The sequence below is a fragment of the Haliotis cracherodii genome, unplaced genomic scaffold, assembly GCF_022045235.1.
Source record: "Haliotis cracherodii isolate W230 unplaced genomic scaffold, xgHalCrac1.p SCAF_7, whole genome shotgun sequence".
Taxonomy (NCBI): domain Eukaryota; kingdom Metazoa; phylum Mollusca; class Gastropoda; order Lepetellida; family Haliotidae; genus Haliotis; species Haliotis cracherodii.
This window is the reverse complement of record NW_027266330.1, coordinates 9,275,995-9,299,705: the sequence shown is the minus strand read 5'-3', so window position 1 is coordinate 9,299,705 and position 23,711 is coordinate 9,275,995. Positions and strand designations below refer to the sequence as shown.

The 23,711-nt window shown below is 43.1% G+C and overlaps 1 protein-coding gene across 2 annotated transcripts in view; it reads right to left on the bottom strand.

Moving 5' to 3' along the window:
- LOC139447161 (thrombospondin-1-like) overlaps positions 1–23,711 on the bottom strand; it is an 86,494-nt gene that overhangs the window by 4,096 nt on the left and 58,687 nt on the right. For both annotated transcript variants that reach the window (XM_071228354.1, XM_071228353.1), the window contains exons 2-4: positions 7,644–7,894; positions 5,687–5,851; positions 609–806 (exon numbers count right to left, since the gene is read on the bottom strand). In XM_071228354.1, the coding sequence (XP_071084455.1) occupies positions 609–806; positions 5,687–5,851; positions 7,644–7,887 (607 nt within the window). In that variant the 5' untranslated portion in view covers positions 7,888–7,894. The remainder of the gene's footprint in view (positions 1–608; positions 807–5,686; positions 5,852–7,643; positions 7,895–23,711) is intronic.

The window sequence follows — 23,711 nt, the reverse complement described above, 5'->3', positions numbered from 1 at the left end:
AGGTGAGTTAGTGAGGTGAGTCAGTGAGCGGGTGAGTTAGTGAGTGAGTGAGCGAGCAGGTGAGTTAGTAAGTGAATGGGCGGATGGGGAGGTTTAAGGAGTGAGTGAGCGGGTGAGCAGGTGAGTGAGTGAGCAGGTGAGTTAGTGAGTCAGCGAGCAGGTGAGTGAGTAAGTGAGTGAGTGAGTGAACAGATGGGTGAGTGAGTGAGTGAACAGATGAGTGAGTGAGTGAGTGAGTGAGTGAGTGAGTGAGTGAACAGATGGGTTGAACCGGAGTGGTTGTTTGGGTGGTCGGGTGAGTGAGTACGGAGTGGGAAGATGAGTGAGTGAGTTTACCACTGATTTGGGCAGTACTGTAGTCATGTCACGTAATGGTTGCAGCAGTTCGAGAAGTTTACCACTGTGGTGGAAACCCAGTAATAAAATGATGACTTCTTACAAATCTCCCCTCATACCTCGCAAGAAGTACGCACACTGCCAAGGGACGCAATTCTGTACAGCAAGTTATGGCGTCCAGAGGAATGGGTCTCCCCCCACACACACACACACCTTCCATACCCCACACGCGACACTCCAACCCAACCCCACCCCAGAAATTAATGACATACCGGTGTCCTTGACGAACTGGTAGTGGACCGACCCCACCCGGTTGTCCTTGAAACAGGGGTCGCTCTTCTCATCGCTGCCATCGTGGCACTGCACGGTGTCGTCACACAATTCGCTCATTGGTATGCACATCTTGCCGCTCTTGCACGTGAAGTACTTCGATGTCGCGCACATTGACGTGTTAAACCGGACGGGCAGAGCTGAGAGGAAAGAAACGATGATATTTCATCACAAAACGTTTACAACAAGCACTGATATTTGTTCGCAATAAACATACTGAAAAAATTAGTATTGGGATCATGGCCGTTTTGGGGGATATTTTCATTAAACTGTGTGCTCTTCGCTACAAATAAATATCCCCAAAAATATTCATGATCTTTATTTTTTTGTTCAGTTTACATACTTTTGAACCTTTGGAAGGGGAAATCAGATGTCATATGTATTTAAATATAAACTTGACATTTTTTGAGAATCAGTTTTGGGTATCATAGAAACATAGAAATCTCCTCAAATGTGGAGTACTAGAGACTCTAGTCCAAGTTTTAGCTTGACCCGGAATGGCAATGGCATGAATATTGGTGTAATCCAAATGGTTTCGTACCGAACTACTGATATGACGAACTACTGATATAACGAACACATTTCAACTGTCCAATACAGTTGGTTATAAGCCTGTTTTAATGTTTTATGTTTTGCATTATGAAATATGAAATGTAATAAAAATGGGAAGAGAGCAAATGTTGTATTCAACATACATAATCTTCCTCCTCTTCTATTTCTTCTTCTTATTATTATTAACAGCGGATCTAGAGTATCTCATGCCTTAATTACAATGTGTGCTATATATACTGACTGACGGAGTATGGTTTTACGCCGCTTTTAGCAATATTCCAGCAATATCACGGCGGGGGACACCAGAAATGGGCTTCACACATTGTACCCATGTCGGGAATCGAACCCGGGTCTTCGGCGTGACGAGCGAACGCTTTAACCACTAGGCTACCGGACCGCCCCTTGTGTGCTATATACAAATCAATATATGATATTATACCCTACGGTAATAACTCGTGTATAAGAAGATGGCTTGATGAATCTTATCCTTACTTATAAAGACTATCGGGGGCACGGGTGGCCCAGACGTCTGAGGCGCCGCGATTCGCTGTGCAGAAACCTATGATTGTGGGGTCGAGTCCCGGTTCGCCCCGATTCTGTTTCTAGGTTTGTCAGCACCATACCCGTGCTCGTGGGTTCCATCGAAGTGGTAAACGTCTGAGACCTGCATCACTTCGGGCTTTCCTCTCGCATTAAGCTGACACGCCGCGATATAACTTGAATACTGTTAAAAGCGGCGTTAAACCCAACTCACTCACTCACTATAAGGACCACCAGTTATCAAGACAGATTGGGACAGATTGGGTTTGGGATTAGGTAGCTGATTAGGGAAAACTATAATAATTTATTTACTTCGTTGTCCTCCCAGTGCCCTACTCATCTCGCACTTTTCTAGCCTATGTAAAACTGAGTGATGGTTTTGACCAACTTTGGAGGAAGGCTCGTTTTATTAATAAATCGGAAGTACCCGTTCATATTTTATTTTCCTTGTATGGGGGAACGGGGGCCCCAGTCGTCTAACGCGCCGCAAATCGCTGCGCAGAGATGCGTCCGCTCGGCATGCCGGAAACGAATGATTGCGGGTTCGATTCTCGCACCCCCCGATTGCTTCTAAGTTTGTCAGCACAAACCCGTGCTGGTGGATTCACCAGTGGTAAGTGTCTATGACCTGCATAACTTCAGGCTTCCCCCCACATTCAGCTGACACGCCATGGTGTTACTGGAATGCTGTTGAAAGCGGCGTTAAACCCAACTCATTTCTATGTCGATTCAGTGAGCGAGCGTCCGCCATTACGTGAATGGGTTCTGGGAATCGCTGTGTCATTACTCGTACCGCAGGAACCGTGTCACGGATATAGTACGGCGACAGATGTTCCGCAACAGAATTAAACAATGCCATATACTAAATATACTACGTGAATAAGAAATGACGCACAGTAGGTCTCAATGGCGATCTGCCCCGGATAAAGCCGAGAGAATCCGAATGATGTTTCATGGCCTGCGTCGTGTTGTTGCAATATCCGAATTCAAAATAAGGTCGTAAAATTATCCTTTTATGCGGTGAGTTATTAATAACTTTGTGCCGTTGTGATAACTACGTTTCTGACACATCAGTGTCTTAGATTAGGGAATAAATACTCAGTATATTGTGTTTTCAATGATGCTGTCATTTGACGGCCCTAAAACGAATTTTGAACCAAAATTATAAATACGTATTTTCATGAAACATAAGCTTCAAAATACCATCTGTATAAATAGAGGTAACTTTACTGGCGTCATTTATCTTACAATAAATTGACCATCTTTCGACCAGCCCAGTTGGACAGGGACCCATTCTGGCCCGGAAACCCATTTGGGGACTAAAAATGAAAATGATATAAGAAATGGTGCTCCTGAAATGTAGAGACTGCCAGGGCATAGCTGAATCTGTATACGTGGTATCCCTGTTGTCATAATAGCCGTCTCATCCACGTTGAACATGAGTGAGTACTAGTGAGTTTGGTTTAACGCGGCTTTTAGTGAGTGAGTGAGTGAGTTGGGTTTAACACCGTTTTTACCAGTATTCCAGTTATGTCACGCGTGTCAGCTTAATGTGGCAGGAAAGACCGAAGTGACGTTTACCACTTTGGCAAAACCCAGGAGCAATGGTAGGGTGTGACGAACCCAAAGCATAATCAGAATAGGTCTTCAGCAACCCATGCTTGCCGTAAAAGGCGACTATGATTGTCGTAAGAGGCGACTAACGGGATCGGGTGGTCAGGCTCGCCGAACTTGGTTGATGATGGTCACCGTATCCCAAGTGCGTGGATCAATGCTCATGATGTCAATCACTGGACTGAATGGACCAGACTCGATTATTTACAGAACGCCTTTAAAAAAGGTAGACCCCTCCAGGAACCCCTACAATGGGTTCACGACAATGGCCCTCACCTACTCTACGGTCCACCGCAATGACCCTCACCTACCCTACGGTCCACCACAATGACCCTCACCTACCCTACTGTCCGGCACAATGACCCTCACCTACCCTACGGTCCACCGCAATGACCCTCGGCTACCCTACCGTCCACCGCAATGACCCTCACCTACCCTACGGTCCACCCCAATGACCCTCACCTACCCTACTGTCCGGCACAATGACCCTCACCTACCCTACGCTCTACCGTGATGACCCTCACCTAACCTACGGTCCACCACAATGACCCTCGGCTACCCTACGGTCCATCACAATGACCCTCACCTACTCTACGGTCCAACGCAATGACCCTCACCTGCCCTACGGTCTACCGTGATGACCCTCACCTACCCTACGGTCTACCGTGATGACCCTCAGCTACCCTAAGGTCCACCACAATGACCCTCACCTACTTTACGGTCCACCACAATGACCCTCAGCTACCCTACCGTCCACCGCAATGACCCTCTGCTACCCTACGGTCCACCACAATGACCCTCGGCTACCCTAAGGTCGACCCCAATGACCCTCGGCTACCCTATGGTCCACCACAATGACGCTCACCTACCCTACTGTCCGGCACATGGACCCTCACCTACCCTACCGCCCACCGCAATGACCCTCATCTACCCTACCGACCACTGCAATGACCCTCACCTACCCTACCGTCCACCCCCATAAGCATCACCTACCCGAAAATCCTGAAAGGCACACGTCTCACAATGTCCCCTTACACAGATTTCGGTCCAAATTCGTGTTTTTTTTCTCCTTCAAACCACATTGACGTTTTAGTTAAATGCTGATCACCGTCAAAGAGCGTTGGGACTTAAGAAAGCAATACTCACACGCGAAACTCGCAACACGCAACATTCCCAAAGGTTCTCAAATCGTCAAAGATTTAAACGCTGTCATCGATTTGGGTCTATTTCGGATCATCGAATCATTACAGATCAATCAGGTGAGCAGACAGGGGACGGACACGACTCCCAGAAGACGCATCCCCCCTCGCTGACAATATATCCTCCTGGCCAGTCAGAAACTACTTTCCTGACAGATGTTTTACAGATGTTGCCTAAACAGACGTTACCAACGTCATTCTAGACGATCAGGTCAAATTTGTTTTCTCACTGGGAGAAATATTTCTGGATTCTTAGACATTCCCTATTTCTGCTGTATGTTACACAAATGTATTTCAACGATTGATGAGACTTTTGACTCAAGTTATTTCATGTCTCCGTGAGTTACGCATCACTGTCGAAACTTTCAAACTCATTATCGCATCCTTCGGCTCACCTCGACCCCATAGGTGATCCGTCAGCATTGGAAGTGTTTACTAGTTTCACTAGTTTACGTGACTATTACGAAACACAATCAAGCGACAGAACACCATCATATACATATAAAACTGCATTCCCCATTTCTGTTGACCATGAACAAAAAATATTCCGTTGTCAAATGAACCATATGCGGAGAGATTGGACATTTGAGTTTGTACGTTTGACAGTGAAATAATTCATTATCGGTATTTAACTACTGCCCTTGGTATTGTGTATGTGACAGGCTATGCCGCATGGACCGAATGTATTGGACCAATATATAGTCTGGAAGGTAATTTAAGGTACCGACGTTTACTACAGTATCTGAAAAACTATCGGACCTACTCCAGTCAAAGTTGGTATGAGATTATTAAACAGTCATGCATAACTGGATATTACATTTAAAGACAATCGGTGCATGAATAAAATATCTGTCTAACACCCTGAATGGGACGGAAATGTCATTTAAAGGAAGTCATCGAGGGGCGCACCAACGCTAGAAGACTAACTATCACGTGACAAATTGGTCACAATGTAATGACCTATTTGCAGAGGACAGGTGTAGAATCCCCGTGCGCCACAAATAACACAATAGCACTCAGTAGAAATCGAAAGGAACCGAATGAGCCCGAGTGGATCCGAACGGATCCGCGGCAACCCGTATGCACCCGAGTTCACCGGGAGGATCGGAACTTACGTGGGCACGGCACTGTGTTGCACTCGTCTTCTTCAAAGGCCTCTCCATCACATTCCATCCCGTCATTGATAGGTGGATTGCACGTGCGATCCCGCTGTCGAATACCTCCACCACATGCCTCGGAACATGGTGACCATATACCCCAGGGCCTCCAGCTACCGTCAACTGTAACGAAAACAACAACAACAATAAGAGTAAGTGAGTGAGTTGGGTTTAACGCCGCTTTTAACAGTGTTCCGGTGATATCGCGGCGTGTCAGCTTAATGTGAGAGGAAAGCCCGAGGTGATGCAGGTATCAGACGTTTACCACTTCGGTGAAACCCACGAGCATGGGTATGGTGCTGACAAACCTAGAAACATAATCGGGGCAAACCGGGATTCGAACCCACAATCATAGGTTTCTGGCGTGCCCAAGGGATGCAACACTGCACAGCGAATCGCGGCGCCTCAGATGACTGTGCCACCCGTGCCCCAAAACAAGAAGAAGAACAACAATGATGATGATGATGATGATGATGATTACATCAACTGTAACGACAGGAACAAGAACAACAAGAACAGGAACAATAACGATAATGGTGATAGTTTTGACGGTGATAATAATTAATACTGATAAGGGTGGTGCTTATTATCAACAGTGTTCGTTAGTTGGTTTAACCTTGAACGCCGAAGACAGCAATTTTTATCAGGTGCATCACGACGGCCTGTAAATAATTGATCCATGCTTTCGGGTATAACACAAATTCTCCCGTGTCACAGCTATGGTGATTTTAGAACTGACGTCAATATGTTTTGCGTTTACTTTGGCTACGCATATTTACACTGTGTGCACACCCGGTTTCATGTTTATTTAGGAACTTTTATTGAGGTATAAAAGTAAAAAAACACTGTGTAAATGCGCGTCGCAAAGACATTCAAGTCTTATAATTTCATATGTCAACGATCATAACCTCACAGACTGCTTGTTTAATCTTCCTTCATGCAATAATGTAACAAGCCCCGCCCATTCTATTATCGACCAATCAGGAAACAGCAGCCCGGGCCCGTTAGTGTGCGTGGAACAAATAGTTGTCGGTTCATAGGAAACATAAACCCAAAAGAAATTGGTTGGTTAGCCAATATATACCACGGAATCATTTACAATTTATCTATATCCCAGTCAAATAAAAGTCTGAGGACTGATAGCTGTCGGTTCTCGTCATGAGTCGGGGCCAAACATGGGCTTAAAAGGCTGACAATGGATAGCATCCAGCAACTGGACGCTGTGGTTTGCGTTCCATTTGCCGAATTTTACACCGAGGTCAGAGTACGATGACGCTCAATCAGCCAGGTCACACGTTGCGGGCATCTGATACTCATCATAATCGGCCATACAACAAGCTGGGTTTGCCAGGGTCTTATTCAGCCCCGGAGCAAAGCAGAGATTTTGCCAGAAACTTGATATAAATAAATGTGAGATCCCCGCTTTCAGTTCCAGAAAGGGGATTTCCATTCAACCAGTGTGTGAGCGTATGGAAGTCATAGCTAAGATCAAAGATGTCGTTTTTAACATACTGTCCGTCTCAAACTTAAAGACGTCTATTCCGATCTTGCCCTTAACCTTTCGATCGCCTGAATGATTTCATTTTCATCGAGTGTGACACAAAGTTAAAATTAAAGAATTCAAAACAATTCTAAGATATCACTATATGATTACCCAATACACATGTAATAGGGATGACAGACACAGTCATTCTTTTTAAAACATTTTAGCCTTAAGCCATTACATGAGTTAAGTCAAGTCCGTATCTTAAGATGTCCAAAATTTGAAAATAGAAAAATGTAATGCATATAACTACAAGTGAAAATGATGATCATTTATGAAAGGTTTGCTAATTTCTAAATCGATTCAGATCTGGTTGGACAAACAGGGTCCTTATCACTCAGTGTGTCCAGTTCGGTCGTCACGGAAACTCACCGGGACATTGTCCGTTGTTACAACCAGAGTTCTCGGACATTGTGAAGGGTTTATCAAACGGTGTCTCGCCCTTCGGTTGTTGCCAGTGACGTGTCCTGGAGGTTATGCCGCTCCCACACGATTCGGAACACGTTGACCATTGGGACCACTTCGTCCACGCGCCTACATCCGCATTCTGACCAGCGACGATGTCCAGCAGCATCAGCACAACGAAGGACAGCACGGGGACACACTTCAGATCCATCGCTTATCTGAAACCAAGATGGCGGGGCTGTACAGTTGTGTGGGTAATGTGTAATGTATGACAGTGTGTAGGTAGGATATTCAATTCCATATAGCTGACGTTTGCCTACAACAAACCAATGACGAATCTGGAAGTCAAGGTTGCTAAAAGGTTTCAGTACTGTTTTAGAGTGGTTCGGTATATGGGGATTGGGCGATTCGTCAAACAGTCTTCTTGATGAATGCGCAAGTAACACATGTGTGTTCCTCCCCCTTATTCAACGAGCGTAATATGATTTATGTTAGCAATATCTCAGCACTGGTTTTATCCCAGTTTCTGCAACAGCTTAGCATTTAATTTTTCCTTCTTACAGCCAAATCTCAGCTGTGGATTTATCCCACCTTTAGCAACAGCTCAGCAACGGTTTTATCCCACTTTTGCCAATAGCGCAGCAATTGTTTTATCCCACCTTTAGCAACAGCTCAGCAACGGTTTTATCCCACTTTTGCCAATAGCGCAGCAATTGTTTTATCCCACCTTAAGCAACAGCTCAGCAACGGTTTTATCCCACTTTTGCCAATAGCGCAGCAATTGTTTTATCCAACTTTTAGGCAAAAGCTCAGCAACGGTTTTATCCCACTTTTGCCAATAGCTCACCAATGGTTTTATCCCACTTTTAGCAACAGTTCACCAACGGTTTTATCCTACTTTTGCCATAGCTCAGCAATGGTTTTATCCCACTTTTAGTAACAGCTCAACAACGGCTTTATCCTACTTTTGCCAACAGCTCAGCAACGGTTTTATCCTACTTTTGCCAACAGCGCAGCAAAGGTTTTATACTACATTTAGCAACAGCTCAGCAACGGTTTTATCCTACTTTTGCCATAGCTCAGCAATGGTTTTATCCCACTTTTAGTAACAGCTCAACAACGGCTTTATCCTACTTTTGCCAACAGCTCAGCAAAGGTTTTATCCCACTTTTAGTAATAGCTCAGCAATGGTTTTATCCTCCATTTGCCATAGCTCAGCAATGGTTTTATTCCACTTTTGCCAACAGCTCAGCAATGGTTTTATCCCACTTTTAGTAATAGCTCAGCAACGGTTTTATCCTACTTTTGCCATAGCTCAGCAATGGTTTTATCCCACTTTTAGTAACAGCTCAGCAATGGTTTTATTCCACTTTTGCCAACAGCTCAGCTATGATTTTATCCAACTTTTAGTAATATCTCAGCAACGGTTTTATCCTACTTTTGCCATAGCTCAGCAATGGTTTTATCCCACTTTTAGTAACAGCTCAGCAATGGTTTTATTCCACTTTTAGCAACAGCTCAGCAAAGGTTTTATCCTACTTTTGTCAATAGCTCAGCAATGGTTTTATCCCACTTTTAGTAACAGCTCAGCAATAGGTTTATCCTACTTTCCACAACAGCTCAGCAGTGGTTTTATCCCACTTTCTGCAACAGCTAAGAAATGGTTTAATCCTACTTTCTACGTCAGCTCGGAAATGGTTTTATCCAACTTTAGCAACAGCTCGACAATGGTATTATCCTACTTTACGAACAGCTCAACAGTAGGTTCTATCCTACATTCTGAAAGTCAGATTAAACCCCATTCAACAGTGCACCAATCTCTGAAATCAACGTATAACGTGTTTACCCATACGGAATAGAGCATCATTTAAACAACAACGATGACGCACACAGATGCTCCTCAAGACTATAGCGAAACATAAAATGGCCATGCACAAGAAAAATAAATTCTGGAGAAAAGCCAAGCTTGTCCATGTGTGGGCTGGTAAGCACTAGTAGTGGGTTGTGGCTAATACTGAAGTGGGTGGAGGACAGAGCGTGTGGTAACAGACTGTCGTAGATGAAACCAATAGACGAAAACATTGACGTCATGACCTCGCAGACACAGAAAACAATACAAAACGACTGGTGATTCATAGATGACCCCTTACGCCAGTAAAACGACATGATCCAGTTTTAGCAGGTTTCAGGCAGCATGGCCTTGTGTTCTTTTGAAATGACAAATATGCATGGCTTGCCTTGACGTCTTACGCAGCACTTCACAATGATCACAAACAGCTATACCTTACACTGGTTTCCACTGTGTCAGCAACTTATTGAAAACCAATGCCCAGCGTTCCTCAAAAGCATCGTAGATCTACGAACTTTAGAGCTCCTACGGCTTGTAGCATGGGTCCCTCGGCGGTTCCTTGTAAATAGAATATTGGGAATCCATATTTGGAACCGGTAAATATTGGTTTTGATGTCCGTTTTTTTAACCATTTTTGGGGAGGTTTTGTGAAAACTTAAAAAAGTAGTTTGAAGGAGGTGAAACGATTGGTACCGACAGGGATATGCTTGTTTAAACACTTAGCCATATAATCATAGTCATATGACTTGAGGGTTACTGAAATCTATCCCAATATCAACGACCTTCACTCAACCTCTGGAATACACCGTACACGTATACAGACACACATATCATCACTTTTTCTGATTGGAGACAGAAAGCAGGTATTTTAGGGATATACACTAAATTAAGGTTAAAACGAACTCAAATGAATCTCTATTTTCAGTTCGTTATAACCGTAGTTCGTTATATATACAGCTTATATATACATATATACAGCTTATAGACAGAAAATGGCCGAGACTAAAAAAACGGTTCGTTATATCCGTCAGTTCGTTATAAGCGTGTTCGTTATAAACGCAGTTTACTGTACAAAGCATATACCGTGGACGAAGGAAAATTTAATGTTTCCAACACTTTTTGGAACAGATTACTTCTGACAAAAATATCTAGCCTCCGAACCCCTCTCCCCTCCCCACCCCATCCCATCCCCCACCCCAAAACCCTGACAATGTGGGTCCAAATATCATTTTCGCCCCGATAATGAATCTTTGTCTGTTAACACTACACCGGAACTCGGACTAAACGGAAGACGTCTATCACGCTGTGAACAAACAAAAACGGCGTAAAATCCCATTCCCTCGTACTGAAATAAAAATTGTTATGTTCTGAATTCCATACTATTTCCAGTGACATTCGACAAACATCTCATAAACAAAACGTTTACGACAATTCACGGAACTTACCGAGCGCAGGGACACGAGCGCCGTTATGATAATATTTTGTACCTAATAATTAATAACGAAATGTGAGACCAGGTACCTTCTTCCCGTAATTACCTGACGTAGGGGGAAAGAGTATTTATAGGTCGTCCACTGATATGTAGGTGACAGTGATCGATATTCTGAGTCATCTAGAAATTGCATTGGTCTATATATACACACACATATTGACCAATATGGACATACATAGCCGCCGGAATGCGACCACATGACTGTTGACTGTAGAGATACTTTGTGCTCGGTGGTCGCGTGTCACTTATCTTTTTAAAAGGAGTTTTTCAATCTTGAAATTTATTGGCAAAGGAACCTCTTGACGTTTAATGTAGATTTCTTCCGCAGCACAAATATGATGTGGACTAACAGCCAATGTTTTTTTTTTAACAAAATACGCAAAACAACAAATCGTGATGTCAGAAGAGCGTTGCAGCCATATTTACATTAAATGGCCTTGGTAGGATCGTTAACATATCGACCGACTTATCGGGGGACACAAATAAGAAGTTCAGGATTGTGGAGATATGTTATATATTGAAACGAAGAACGGGTGAAGTGAAAAAACTGTGTGCTTAACGACCAGCAGTTTATTTGTAAGAATTCATAAATCTGAGATATGTAACACACGTCAGTCATGGCAAACTTACTATTTATATTGCATGATTTTGTGTGTGTACTACGGCAACCGGCTGGAGGGGTTTATTACTTGAGGGCATCATGAGTATCGATTTATTGACTTTTATGATAATATAATATCAATATATGGCACAAATGTCGCTCTACATTATCGATAGTGGCAACAGACGTAAACAGATTAAAACGATATTGTTGATCGTTAACGGTTTTATTCGCTTGGATCCAAACTAAACCGTGTTTGGAGGGACGTGTGTGTATCGTTCCCCCAGAGAGAGAGTGACTCCAAATTTGAGTCACATCGGCAGTATTTCATCCATATCGTGACAATAAAAAGTTATACATCAACAAAAACAGCAACGTGACTTTATACCAAACAACAACAAACCAAGGGTACCTCCCGTTTCTCCCCATCTTCCCATGCAACCTGCCCCCTGATTCGGTGTGTACTTTAAGACTAGTCGCATAAAACAAAGACAACAATTTATGGTATACTGCAGTGCTATTTCAAGCATATATAATATCGTGTGACGGTGTAAAACGTAGCTCAAGTTATCAACCATCGGTTTTCGTAGTTGGAATATTGAAGACGTAAACAACATTCGGTTGACTCTGGGAAAGGTTGCTAGCTTAGTGGTGAAAGCGTTCACTAGTCGTGGCAAAGACCTGTGTTCGACTCCAGACATGGGTGCAATTATTGAAGCCTATTTCTGGTGTCCCAGCCGGATATGACTGGGACAGTGCGGCATATAATCCTACTCACTCACTAACTCACTTTAGTCGATTAAAAACATCAACACATTAAAGAGTTCAAAATACGTTAAAACACGCAAAAGCCATTATATATATTCTTTAGTTGCTTACGTGAAAATGTGTTATAAGTTATAAAAGTCCAATAGTAATTATCCCTTGTATCATTTTCAACTTGCCTGCACATCGGTTTTTACATGTAGTTATAAACTAATTACATGCACGCATCACACACACACGTGAACATTTACTGCATTGTCGTAGAGTGATAACCAGACATGCGTATCGCTCCAGTGGGTTTACACACTTGGGGCATCACCTAAACATACAAAAAAACACGTCACCCGAAGCAGCATTTCAAGATGCATTATCCTAAAAAGATCCCCTCGTTAGGTGCAAAAGTATCCAATAGTCTGGACTCAAGGGAGTAAAAGCCATCCCCCCGAATGATAACTTGTGAGTAGATACCCAACGACTCAAAAACTTATCTTGATCCCTCAGTGCAATACAGGATAAGGATCATATTGCCACATAAAGCGAATGAAAAATACCCTCTAAATAAATAGTCACGGTGATAGGGACGGTGGGATAGCCTCGTGCGTTCGCTCGTCACCCCAAATGCCCGTCGATACCGCACATGGGTACAATGTGTGGAGTCCATTTGAGGTGTCCCCCGCCGTGACATTGCTGGAATATTGCTAAAAGCGGCTTAAAATTTTACTCACTCACTACGCATTACCTGGCGTTATATCGGCAGAATTTACACCCCAATCTTTAAGGAATGATGACGGAATTGCACCAAAGGCAAATATATCAAAATAGCACAAAAGCTTACAAGTGATTTTTACATACGCTAAACCTCCTGAGGACTTGTCATTTCAAAGAAATCACCAAGACGTATAAAATCGTATACTGGCGCAGCGATATGACAATGAAAGAGAGGACACTGAATAATGATGCGCATTCATATCACGTCCCATCACGCATGGTTAGGCCGTGCCACGTTATAGAAAAACACGTCGTTGCGGAGCTTGGCTTTTCAAAAGCGGCTAGTCAAAAGACACACAACAGTTGTCAGAAGAAAGTCAGTTGAGCTGAACCAGTTTGTATGCTTTTTTTATGTAGTTGCAGTATACATTATAATACATAATATCCAACTTTGATACACGTTATCCGCATCGATGAACATCTTCAACGCGATGTTGGCTCTGATTTGGAATCTATTTTGGGGGAGTTCCAGTCGAATCTCGCTTATCCCGTCTTCCGAGGCAAGATAGTTAACTGAGTTTAAAAGTCTGTTCCCATCCTTGCCAAACTTGGCTGGAATTCCTGGCTCGATCGTAGCCCCACCAGTGGTTATTACGAGTTATGTCCCTTCTAAGCCTCTCCTATGGGCCAATCAGACTCCACCTCTCGTATCACATGCACTTGTTTCAGACAAAATGGCGGACACTGTCAAGACGATCTGATCGATAATCAACATCTATATTGTGATAAAACGGGTCTTACATCGCGAAGTGCATCGAAACACGTGAGCACCATTATTAAAAAACATGGAAAGATTTGGAAAATACTTGTTGACAACGAGTTGGCTGTGCACATGCATTTCAAATCCTGCAATCGACCGAAATCTGCACGACAGTTTACGAACCGGATTTCGATTTCGTTGCGCGATTTTGATTGGACTATGCATAGACTCGTTAGTCCAGCCAAAATGTAACTCCATAATACCAGCCCAGTTCGGCAAGGGTGGAATCTGACTTTTGTAGTCAGTTAACTCTCTTGCCTCGGGAAGATGCGCTTATCCGGACACTTGCGTCTTCCGGATATCTAGATCCCTAAGACTGCCCTGCATAACATAGAACTAAATTTCACTTAATTAAATAATAACCCTCCGGTTTAATCACCTATAGAGAACATGGGTTTCTCAAAAAGTTGAACTGTGCGGAAAGAAACTATTGACTTGAAACAGCCTGAAGAAACGTTCCATATTTTTACAGCGACCTCTGTTTGTGATTCCATTTTTGCCACACACCAACTGGGATAGAAAGGCTGATTGCCGCACATAATAGTTAAATCCTCAATTTTCGTATAAGCTCGTAAGTCCCACTAAGGACATCTGAAACATATTCTTGGTTGTCAGCACCCAGCACTTTTTTACCCACCCTCCTGACGACCAAGAAGCGATGTCGTTCGTAATTGTGCAAATCAGGAACGTCTTTACATTGTTGTAAAACTGTCTCCAACTGGTAAAATAATGAACGTATGTTGGAGTGACCAAACCTACCCGTGAGAAACAAGAATATGTTTATTTGGCCTAAGGTACAAAATAACTGTTATTCTATTTGGTACAATAATTGTATTCAGCATTTTCAAGCGGTTCTTAAAGATAATTTACATCGAATCAAATATACAGTTCTCTCAATCAATTACGTTGAATGCATTTTTTCAAAAGAAATTTTAAATTGGTGCCACTAAGTTTCTTCTAACTCCATGGATTACAAACTTCTCTAAATGTTTCGCTAAGGACACGTTACTTCAAAGCGCCATTTCCTAGCTGGTACAAGACTTTTGAACCCCAAGCAGTGTTAATTTTGTAGTCGATGTAATTTTTAAGTTCGCACAAAATAAGTTTACTTTCTCTCCGATCATAAAGACATATGTTTTCGACATTTTCAAATCGCGTCATCATAATGTCGGGTCGAAGGCTGTCGGAACCCATGGCGTCCTTGTCACTGCAGACTGGATCGTTAGCACGTAACAATAAATTGTGAAGATATCATACCAATCATAAATAATTGCTGTTATTCCCATCGATTTCCCCTTATTATCGATGTAACCAGCCGGACTTCTCACAAGCACCTTCCATGGATTCTCACAGCTGCAGCTGTTTGGCTAACTCTATTAATTCCCTCCTGTCAGTTACCTCAGCTATACTCTGTATATTCTTACAATCATTGATTTGTGATTATAAAATAATTGATTAAACGAATCAGTTTTCTCTCTCTAAGAATTTTATCATAATTGCTGGTATTTTTACCATTAAGTTAGACTTTAAACAGGGAGATTCATAATAACTACATATAATTACCTGCATTAATAATACACGAGGAAAGTGAGTGAGTATGGTTTTACGCCGCTTTTAGCAATATTCCAGCAATATCACGGCGGGAATCGAACCCGGGTCTTCGGCGTGACGAGCGAACGCTTTAACCACTAGCTAGGCTACCCGACCGCCCTCACGGGGATAGATGATTAACGGACACAACTCCATTGCTGATGTACGTTGTCCTTGACATAAAATGACGCTGACGTACGCTAACTCTTACAAACGCTAACGTACGTGGACGTATACGTATCTTGACGTACGCTGACGTACCATGAATACCTCAAAAGCCAATGTACCTTGACGTACGCTGATTCCGACGAACGAAAACGTGAACGTAGATAAACTTTTAATTCCGACACTGATGATGTAGATACCAAGATATACGTCTATGCTTGTCGTAAAAGGCGACTAACGGGATCGGGTGGTAAGGCTCGCTGACTTGGTTTATGCATGTCATCGATCCCAATTGCGTGGATCGATGCTCATGATGTCAACCACTGGATTGTCTGATCCAGATTCGATTATTTACAAACCGCCGTCATATAGCTGAAATATTGCTGAGTGCGGCGTTAAACAACAAACAAACAAACACCACTCGCCCCTTACAGTACTGACTGAGTATGGTTTTACGCCGCTTTCAGCAAAATTCCAGCAATATCACGGCGGGGGACACCAGAAATGGGCTTCATACATTGAACCCATTTCGGGAATCGAACCCGGATCGTCGGCGTTACGAGCGAACGCTTTAACCACTAGGTTACCCGACTGCCCCGTCCCTTACAGTAACCTACACCGCAATCACACGAGTGGTCGCGAATGAGTTAAAGGGACTGACACGACGTGAATCATCTGCGCTGCAATGTGTATGCAAGAGCACTCTCAAGGCCTGCCCTTCAGTATCCGGAACATGAGACTGTCTACTGCATACCGACAACACTTCCCAGCGACGTCACACTATTGTTGTTCAGCTTATTCTGAGCCAGGAAATCACCGGCCATTTCGAACAAACTTTACACACGTTAAACTGACGCAACTACAAGTTATAGAGGAAGTTTATACACATCGTTACATGGCTGTAGGCTTTGGTTCCACCTCCAGAACCAGAGTCTCATGAGTCACAGTTGGAACTTTATCAAAGGTCAAGGTCCACATTCAAATTTCTCAGTAATTTCCTGTAATTGTGTATCCAGCACGACACTAAATATGTTAATGATGATGCATTGGGTAGTTGATGAACCAACACTTACTGCAACCATCCTCAGTGTATAGTGTACGTGTGTGTGTAGTGAAAAACAACTCTTGCTCTAAACATGATTTGTAGATCCGTGTTGGCTTTTGTTCGCAAACGGAAATATTTGACATTGTAACTGAGTGAGTGAGTATGGTTTTACGCCGCTTTTAGCAATATTCCAGCAATATCACGGCGGGGGACACCAGAAATGGGCTTCACACATTGTACCCATGTCGGGAATCGAACCCGGATCTTCGGCGTGACGAGCGAACGCTTTAACCACTAGTCTACCCGACCGCCCCACATTGTAACTGAGGGACTGGTAATTTTATATTGGGGTTTGGGGTTTGGGGTTTGGTGGAGAGATTGGTCCTAGGACTGTTACATATTTGGCACCGCATACATGTGCATAAAGTACATTAGAGAGGTTAAATGTCTTAATCAAACGTTTTCGACGGATCGGCGATCGATAAGTCATTGCTGGTCTCCTCAATATGCTCCAACACACGTTGACACGTGTTATGTAAGTTTACTTTAAACCATGTTCGGTACAGAAACCTCGTTAGACAGGACCCTGTCATTCCGGAAGACCGTAGGTCCGGAATCCTCGCCATCCGGGCACTTGCTGTTCGAACCATCTATTGTGTTCCCGAGATTCGTTAATCCGGACATTAGTTTATCCGGGAAATTGCATTGAGGACGTTGTCCGAATTAACGGGGGTTCAGTGTGACAGTCCCTGTTCCATTGCGGGATTAATGGGTTTTGCAGCGACGTTCCACACACTATAACTACAACGGGCGCTATATCCGCATAGACCACCAACCTGAGAGGATGGCTACCCGTATCGACATTGTGTCCCACACACTATAACTACAACAGACGTAATATCCGCATAGACCACCAACCTGAGAGGATGGCTACCCGTATCGACATTGTGTCCCACACACTGTAACTACAACGGGCGCTATATCCGTATATACCACCAACCTGAGAGGATGGCTACCCGTATCGACATTGTGTCCCACACACTATACCACGGAATGCTCTGTCCATCACGTAGACTGGTTAACGAGCAAGCAAACATCACGAAGTAACCGAACGCAATCACTATGAACCAACCATTAAAGCTACATTTACAATAACTGGGAATACCTAATTCCCATGGGATCATCCAGTGATTCACGACTAAACTCGTGAACATACTGAATTATTTCATCTGTACAAAACTCCTTATAGAAATCCTGAATGAAAATACTGACGCGACGACTACCGTTAGACTGATGAGAAAACATTTCTGTGAGCGCCGCATGTTGTTCACATTAGCACCAACCCTAATTGCAATTTGTACAGGTGTATTACCCTAACCAAAACGTTGTTTCTAATCAAATCTAGGAAGTATCGACCTTGATTGATTGGTAAGGCAACGTGAGAGCCGGACGTCAATGTCGCCACCGTGGACGTAGATTATTTGGTTCTGTAAGTGTTGAAATAGTCACAATTCGTGTGTAGTTAGCGGTAATTTTCTACGGTATTGATAACCGTACTACAACTTGTGACTATTAATTAACATCATCTTGTTGTCTCTCGCTGAATTAATGACTGGGATGTCGGGCGACATGTCGAAAGACAACTGATAACAACGTGGTTGAAAGAAATTAATTTCCCTCTAGCTGGGAGATCGGATTTATTGACAGCACGCGTACGGTATTATTAGTTTGAGGCTTTCTGGAAGATTATTATCGTTTGTGCTCACATCATGTAACTGCTGATCAAGCGAAAATATATATCATAATAACTTATGATACTGATCACACGAAAACAGTATCTAAAAAAATGTAATTCGTTGAATATAGTGTTGTTGCCCGGCTCAGAAATACAGAAGTTGATTGGAGAATTCAAATACTCGATTTACCATTGTCAGCGAATATTTACGAATTAGATACAGATTTCTAGAACTTAGTTGTTGTGGGAATAAATAAACTCCTATTCGTCTGTCAATATCACGTTACCGTGTGAGAGTCATCAAGCGATTGATATTGATCGAGTAGCTTTCTTGTTTTGTTTGTTTGTTTTTGTTGTTGTTTAATGCCGCCCTCAGCAATATTCCAGCTTTAAGACGGCGGTCTGTTAACAATCGAGTATGGACCAGACAATCCAGTGATTGACATCATGAGCATGCATCGATGACATACCTCAAAGAAGTCAACGAGCCTGACCACCCAATCCCGTTAATCGCATCTTATGACAAGCATGGGTTGCTGAAGAGCTATTCTACCCCGGATCTTCATGGATCTTCATGGTGTGGATTGAGTGGGTGAATGAGTTGGGTTTAACGCCGCTTTTAACAGTATTCCAGTTTTATCACGGCGTGTCAGCTTAATGTGGGAGGAAAGCCCGAAGTGATGCAGGTCTCAGACGTTTACCACTTCGATGAAACCCATGAGCACGGGTATGGTGCTGTCAAACCTAGAAACATAACCGGGGCGAACCAAGATTCGAACCTACAATCGTAGGTTTCTGGCGAAGGCAAGGCATGCAACTCTGTAGTTATCTCCCCTTGTTCAGTATCAGTAATCTAGTTCGAATCGTAATACAAAAGCGACATAAGAAGTTAACCACTTTCCCCGTTAACTCCATCAATGCAGGACGAACCGCCTCAATAAAAGCTACTTCAGTCGCCAAAGTGGGCGTAATGGAAGAGTAATCTCCCTTGTGTCGGCAATAATCCCCATAACAAGAACGGCCTAAAAGTTTATGTTGCAATAATATGCAGCAAAGCATCTCCTCATAGTGAAGGAAAGAAGTAAAACAGCATCACTTAGCTGATAATCACAAACAGTGTCTCTAAATGCCCAAGCACTTGTAACGATTACCGAGCGATTCCAGGATAATTAACGTCGGGATTTAGAGTAGCCTCCCTTGATTCTTCAGTCATTATTCGAAGTCGCGCACGTATCGGACGAAGCTCGTGTATTCACGGCGTTTATCGTGTGTATCAATGTGTCCGATGGTTATTGATTAGCAAGACAAGACCCATTAGGCTGTCCCGATAATTCATCTTCAACAAGCTAACAAAGAAAATCTGTGTATCTTATATCAAAAGTGACCTTGCTCTTAATGTTGCCACAAAGCAGCGATGAAGGATCTTGAACGACAACACGGTAAATGTCTCCCAGCTAGCCTCGCGCCGCAGGTAGCCATATTGATCTGAACGTTAGGTGGTAAATATGTCGACAGAAATGAGCTTTTGATGAGCGTGAAAGTGATTGCTTTGAATCTCGTCGAGTGTTCAACAGGTACTCTCATTTGTGAAGCGTTTTCAAAACGAGACAATTACAGACTCAATGCTTGGCTTTGGCAAATAAATCGAAATCGAAACAAACAATACATGGAGGTGTTTCTTGGAAGACAACACTAACTGGAAACAGAAACAAGAAGGAAAGACTATTGCTTCATCTGACACACGAACGGTGACGTAACTCAAAAGCGGGAAACTGATCAATAGATTCCGGGTCACAAGTATCCTTACTTGTCACGGTACCATTCTCGTCACAGTACCATATTTGTCACAGTACCATACTTGTCACAGTACCATACTTGTCACAGAACCATTTTTGTCACAGTACCATTCTTGTCACAGTACCATTCTTGTCACAGTTCCATACTTGTCACAGTACCATACTTGTCACAGTACCATTCTTGTCACAGTACCATTCTTTTCACAGTTCCATTCTCGTCACAGTACCAATCTCGTCACAGTACCATGCTGGACACAGTACCATTCTCGTCACAGTACCAATCTTGTCACAGTACCATGATGGACACAGTACCATTCTCGTCACAGTACCAATCTTGTCACAGTACCATGCTTCTCACAGTACCATACTTGTCACAGTACCATGCTGGACACAGTACCAATCTTGTCACAGTACCATGCTTGTCACAGTACCATACTTGTCACAGTACCATTCTCGTCACAGTACCATTCTCGTCACGGAACCATACTTGTCACAGTACCATTCTTGTGTCAGTACCCATACCCGTACCAATGTTTGTCACCAGAGCAGTCAAACATCAGGTGGTCATGCTCTGAGACTTTGTGGTTGGATATCCTAATGACGTGTACACATGCTGTCAGTCACAAGATTATCCGGTCTCCATCACTCGGGGAAACACGTGGGCTTCACACAGTACAAGGCTGGGAACAGAGCCAGATTCTGGTGGGAGACGAGTCCATCGAACCATCATGCTGAAGCAAGGTGCGTACTTTCTTCCTTACACCACGCCACATTATTCCATGGCTGTCAGTAAATATACGAATCTGGACCAAACAAACTGGTGATTGTGTATATATTTATTTAATAGTGAGTGAGTGAGTGAGTTTGGTTTATCGCCGCTTTTAACAGTATTACAGTTATATAGCCGCGTGTCAGCTTAATGAGGGAAGAAGGTCCGAAGTGATGCCGGTCAATTCAAGACGTTTACCACTTCGGTGAAACCCACGAGCACAGGTATGGTGTTGACAAACCTAGAAACATAATCGAGGCGAACAGGGATTCGAACCCACAATCACAGGTTTCTGGCGAGCCCAAGGGACGCAACTCTGCACAGCGAATCGCGGTGCCTTAGACGACTGGGCCACCCGTGCCCCCTGTTCATGCAAATAAGATGATGACACACAAGCAACTAAATCACCGCACTGACCACGCGATCCTTCCCGTCAGCACAAACCCAGAATACCAACCAGAGGAGCAAGGTTAGAAAGGGGTGAAGGTACACTATATTTGGTCCACAAAACAAGCCACTACAGGTACTGGCGTGAAATAGTGTTCAGTCACACGATAACCTTTTCAAAACAAAGTATGTTATCTTTCACATATACAATACAGTATAGGCGACACACTACATAACTCTCAAACCGGTTATACAAGTATACAGATCTGATCATTAGGGTGATGTGGTCAGCAGAAGGGACTTACGGGAAAGTATCGACTTCACTATTGTAATCGTGGGTTCGAAAGAACTGCGATGCTGAAAGGTATTTTCGTTCGGCCACATCCCGATATATTGATCATTAGCAACAGTCGTCCAGCCAGCAGTACCTTATTGGACCACTGGAGCGTGACGAACAAAGAATTCTTGTATGGACGCGCACCATGCCACCTTCAAGTGTTTACAATGCTCACAGTTAAGTTAAGGAACACCCGACTTTGTTCATATGCCTATGGACTGCCTCCGTGGTCTAGTGGTAGAGCGTCCGCCCGGAGAGTTGAAGGTCCGTGGTTCGATCCAAGACCGCGACATACCACAAGACGTTAAAAGATGGTACTTGTTGTTACCCTGTCTGGCGCTCGGCATTAAGGCGCTAAAACAGGGACTGGTTGGCTCGGAGTCAGTACACTGTGTCTGAGTGGGGTATTCATGTTAAACTGCGGCATGGTACCTCAATGTCCGGCACCGGTCCGGACCAGTACAAGCAGCCACACACACGTGTGGGGGGGTGTTAGTGTCAGAATTTATTCCGAACACTCAATTAATAAACTCAAAAAGGGGGAGACAACTAATTTTTCCCCCACATCCAACAAGGCCAGCGAAAAACTTTTGGGGGAAAACCTGATGTCAAATTATTTTTTTAACATTTTCAGGAACAAATAAAACACACACAGGTTTGGTACGTTGATGGAGCTACTAACCACATATTTGCCCGACCCTGACTCGACTATTTAATGCGCTCACCATGTATACAACCCAAATAAAGTTACAGAATAACCGGCATGACAGATTAATAGTAACATGAAAGAATCGGGAGTTTTTTAACTGATCTTGAGCAGAATAGCTGCGGGCATAGCGTTCAACAACAAATAAAGAGACCTAATGCCATCAACTATGTCGGCCATGGAACTAGACATCCATCATTCTCTGTTCAGGATAAGCTTGTAATGTACGCTGGAATGGGCAATCATTCAACCAATTCCAGAGTTTATGTAAATTGTCTAGCTTCGAGATTATAGATAGCGTTACCGGGATTGGATTTACCTTCGCAGTTGATCGATATGATTGTGCAAGTTGATACTGGTACCCACAAATGTCAACGTCTCCTCAATACGCTTAACCAGTTCCCAACATCCGTAATATAAATGTGTTTGTAAACATTGGTCTTGTTGATGCGTTTCCATGACGACTCATACGGGACGATGCGTCCGAGGATGATAGTATGCTTTGGCTAAATCTTTAATCTGTGAAGTCTGTATGAGTGACACGTTCGTTAAATCAACAGTGAGTTATATACACACCGTTTCTATTACATAGCGAATGAAAAGAGAAAACGACAACGTTGTATCGATACATGCTATATTGAGAAGAAAAAGCCTTCGTGTTTACATTTCAGTATCATAATGACGGTAAAACACTGTAAAATAGATTATTTGTTTGCAATCCACTTTCCGGCATGTATTGACACATTTCTTTTCAGGTGTATATTGACGTGTTACTGAAACACTTTCAGCGAGCCGGATACTACATCAGTGCTTATTTTATTAAGTAGTTTCTTTACGGAAACGTCCAAGAAGGAGTTTGATTTTGCAAAATAATCAATTTTTGTTAGACGTTTCATTATGCATTTAACAAGAAAGAGAATCATAATACCACCCCAGGGGGGGGAAACGGGGCTACTCCTGAGATACATATCACAGCTACTCAAATGTATGCATCACTGCTGCTTAAATATTGAATAATATATGGTTACAAAATACCTATATCATGGTTATTTAAATGTGACAGTTCCTATACCACTGCCACTCAAATGCATATACCATGGTCACTATTCATATGAATATGTAAGTACACCAGTGTCCCACGATAAGGTGTCCATGTCGCTGTAGACGATGTATATAGACATCTGTGACAAACGGGACAGTGTATGTCTGTTCGCATAATAAAATCTGGGCTAAAGACAAAATGTGAACGATCAGAATCAATTTGCTGTGA